This window comes from Thermobia domestica, chromosome 13 (genome assembly GCF_964235325.1).
Source record: "Thermobia domestica chromosome 13, izTheDome1.hap1.1, whole genome shotgun sequence".
Classification (NCBI taxonomy): domain Eukaryota; kingdom Metazoa; phylum Arthropoda; class Insecta; order Zygentoma; family Lepismatidae; genus Thermobia; species Thermobia domestica.
In genome coordinates, this window is record NC_137466.1 from 194,506,559 (window position 1) to 194,510,148 (window position 3,590).

The following is a 3,590-nucleotide window of genomic DNA, read 5'->3' on the forward strand; positions in this document are numbered from 1 at the left end:
TCAAAGTCTTCTGTCCGGCACTATACAGAAAATGCACCCTCGATAAAAGAGAATTTAAAAAAATGCTAGAACATGTTCTGTTTATTTATAATAAAGAATTAATATACTGAATTTCAGCTCTCCAAGTTGAACGGCTTGTCATATACCAAAATTGTTTGCAAAAATTCGGACCCCACTTAGAATATGTAATATAATAAAACCGATACGCGAATGATAACTTCCCAATTCGGATTGGGGCCTAATTACGAGGATTGGGGCCTTGTATATTCCAAAAATCATTTCATTTGACTTTGCAATTTGGATGTGATGATCTCGCATACATAGTTACATTCAATTTTTTATTCAAACATTTTTTCCCAGTAGTTAGCTCCTCTAAAAAGTCACAGGCTGCGTCTCAAAGCTAACTAATAAGTCCTATTGCTATTATTACAATTGAAAATATCAATATCTAAAATTCCCCGAAGTTCTTTTTTCAATAGAAACAAATGAAAATGAGAAGAAAAAGGATGCCTTGAAAATAAAACGCTGACAAATTCACCAGACTTCAGAAGCTGTCTACAATGCACTGAGCAGAATGGGTCGGTGGGTCGTAATGCGTTGTTAGGTCAGAGGGGATCGGTGGGTCAGAGCGGGTCCCGGTGGGTGGTGGGTCGCAGTGGGTCACGTTCTGTTGACCCGTGACCCACTGACCCGCTCCATCTCTGGACTGCACATACGAATAAAGCAATTATATATATGTGATTTAACCTTCCTGACTTTACTTAACCCTCGCTAATTTAAGATAATTTAAAAAAAATTCAAGTAATAACATATATAAAAATATACAAATGTATTTTGAAAGAATAAGTAATCGGTGTACTCGAGACTCGAACCCACACTGCCCATTCAAGAGGCAGACACCTTAACGACTCATCCACGCCCTAATTTCTGATTTTGAAACTTTATTCATATTGCGTGTGTTACGTAACAACGCTACGAGATATCATTACTGTTGCGACGACCTCCTTCAAGACCCGTTTCCTAAATTTACGAAATAACTCATTTAACCCTTAATCAATCTGATATTATATATATATATATATATATATATATATATATATACGATGTATGTGTGTGTGTTGGTGCACCCAAGAGATTAATTCATAATAGATTAATTTATTCTTGATTTTAATCTACAGAACAAATGCTTTTAATGGAAACATGGGGCCTGTTGATGTAGATGGCTAAAGGCTGTAAATAAAATTCAAACTTCAAGTGTAACTGGGGTAACTCACCGACTTTGGCTGATTTAACACGTTTGATAACAGCGCGTGTAATGGCTGATTTATAAAGGCAAATGATAGAGCCCGTGTAGATAATTGGGTACCATGTCCTATTAAAAAAAATGTCTGACTGTCGTCCTAAGTATTCTGTGTTCGAGTCTCAGCCTAGATTGAGTTACTTTTTTTTCTTCAAGGAATTAAACATTATAAATTATGTTCGTGTTTGATACTGAAGGAGATTTATCCTATGAAGGGAGAAACCAAGACAATACAGGGGGCAGGGTGAAAAACGGAGACTGTTTATCCTTAAATGTTAAAATTTAATTTATTTCCATATCTTTTTCTCTTTCCTTTCCCTCTTTCCTTCTTTTCTCATTTTGTTTAGCTTTCCATTCTTTTTCGGTCTCTGCATGATGCGAATTATTCTTTTCGTTTCCTTTGCATTAATTCCTATCTCTTTGAACTTAACGTGAATGGAATTTCTGCAGATTTATCTCGTGGTTTTTTCTCTAACTGATGCTCTCAGATAGTGATACTTTTCCTCCAAGTGGAGGAATATCGTGGCATGTTATGTTTTCGGGCATGTATTTGCTGTCATGTTGGTTGTCCAACAATCGGACATACAGTGAAACTATGCTGCTACTGGAAAAAGCTATCATTTCTTATATATCAAACCTCCACTTTCTAATGTTCGTGGCTGTACAACGGTGAGAAAAGTGAGAAAAAAGGGAAGAAACAGACAGATAATGGGATAAGAGAAAGAAAGATAACTGCAACATACAGAAAACGTGAATATAAATCATGGAATCCAATAAGTTTCATTTTTGTTGTATACTCTGTTCTTTTCGTCTTCCAAACGTTTACTCTAATAGAATTTTACCTTATTAATACAATATGCTACTGTGATGTGTTAGGTGTGATGAAAGATGATTTCCAATACATAATTCATCTCAAAACAGAAGAAAAGTGTAGTGAGTCTTCGTACAGCGAAGACGTGTCTGCAGCAAGCTCCGGAGTGCGACCAAACGTAACATGGGAGATACAATAAGTGCGTGGAGGGCCAGAATAGGCCTTTTTATTGGGTTAATGAAAAACAGTTCTGATGTACAGTGTGAAAGGGGTATCACACGCCAAAATGCATATTTTGTATACGGTTTGGTTCTAGTTACGATGCTTATAATTGGTTGTGTGGAAAGCAATCCAGGGCCCCCTCACAAATCTGAATTGGCAGATATCAAGGAAATCCTTAACAATGTTCGCAGTTCCAACGAGCAAATTTTCGTAGAAATAAAACAATTAAAAACGAGCGTATGTGAACTAACAAGTAGGTTCAACAACGTTGAATTACAGTTAAAAAACATGTCTAGAGAAGTGAGTGATTTACGAGAATATGCGAAATATTTAGAAGACAAAATCGACTATCTTGAAAACCATTCAAGAAGACAAAATTTGGTGCTATATGGTATAGAAGAAAGTGCAAGGGAAACTTGGGAAGAAACCGAAACCAAGGTGAGAACAATGATACAGGATAGACTCCATATTGAACTACGAGACGAAGACCTACAGCGAACGCACAGAGTGGGAAAGAAAGCACCAGGAAGAAACCGACCTATTGTGTGCAAGTTTACTAGTGATAAAAAGAAGGAACTTGTGTTAAAAAATAGGACCAAACTTCGCGGGACTAAAATATACGTTGACCAAGATAATTCAAATAAGGTGCGTGACGAACGGAAGCAACTTCAATTCTATCTAGATGAGGCTAGAAGGAAAGGAAGCTTCGCGTATATGCAATTCCGGTTTCTATTCATAGATGGGAAGAGATTCACCCTTTGAGACTTGAAAGAAAGAGACCAGCAGCAAACAACAATGACTGCATTCCAAAGTGATAGTGTGCCACCTGAACAGCCCGGGGCTAAAGAAATCCAGCAGCTGAGTCCTGAAGGCGCCACAGGGAGCAGGAAGAAGAGTTTATCTTCCCCCTCTTCGTCCAAGAACAAACCTATTGTGACAAACCCAGTCAAGTGAAAAATGTGTATCAAGGACTCTCCATCTGTAAGTAAGATAATAGATAAAAATATGCATGTACCACAATGTTTAAAAAAGAAGGTCAGTGACACGTTAACACAAATAGGTAGAACTAACTTGCAAATATATTTCCAGAATTGTCGTAGCTTACGATGTAAAAGTGAAATATTTTATACTAATGTTTTATCTTCTAACTATGATATTATTATAGCTGTTGAAAGTTGGTTGTGTGAGGGTTACTATAATTCTGAATATTTTGATGACAGAATATTCCGTCAACACAGGAACTTGAAACTATTTGGG

General features: G+C 36.9%; 1 protein-coding gene across 1 annotated transcript; it reads left to right on the forward strand.

Annotated features, from left to right (window-relative positions):
* The first annotated feature begins 2,294 nt into the window (after positions 1-2,294).
* LOC145667916 (uncharacterized) lies at positions 2,295-3,095 on the forward strand. The gene has a single exon (XM_081735341.1). The coding sequence runs from the start codon at positions 2,295-2,297 to the stop codon at positions 3,093-3,095; it is 801 nt and encodes a 266-aa protein (XP_081591467.1).
* The last annotated feature ends 495 nt before the right edge of the window (positions 3,096-3,590 follow it).

What these genes read in the sequence shown, in the direction of transcription:
- LOC145667916 (XM_081735341.1), top strand. Translation starts at nt 2,295, where the DNA reads ATGGGAGATACAATAAGTGCGTGGAGGGCCAGAATAGGCCTTTTTATT.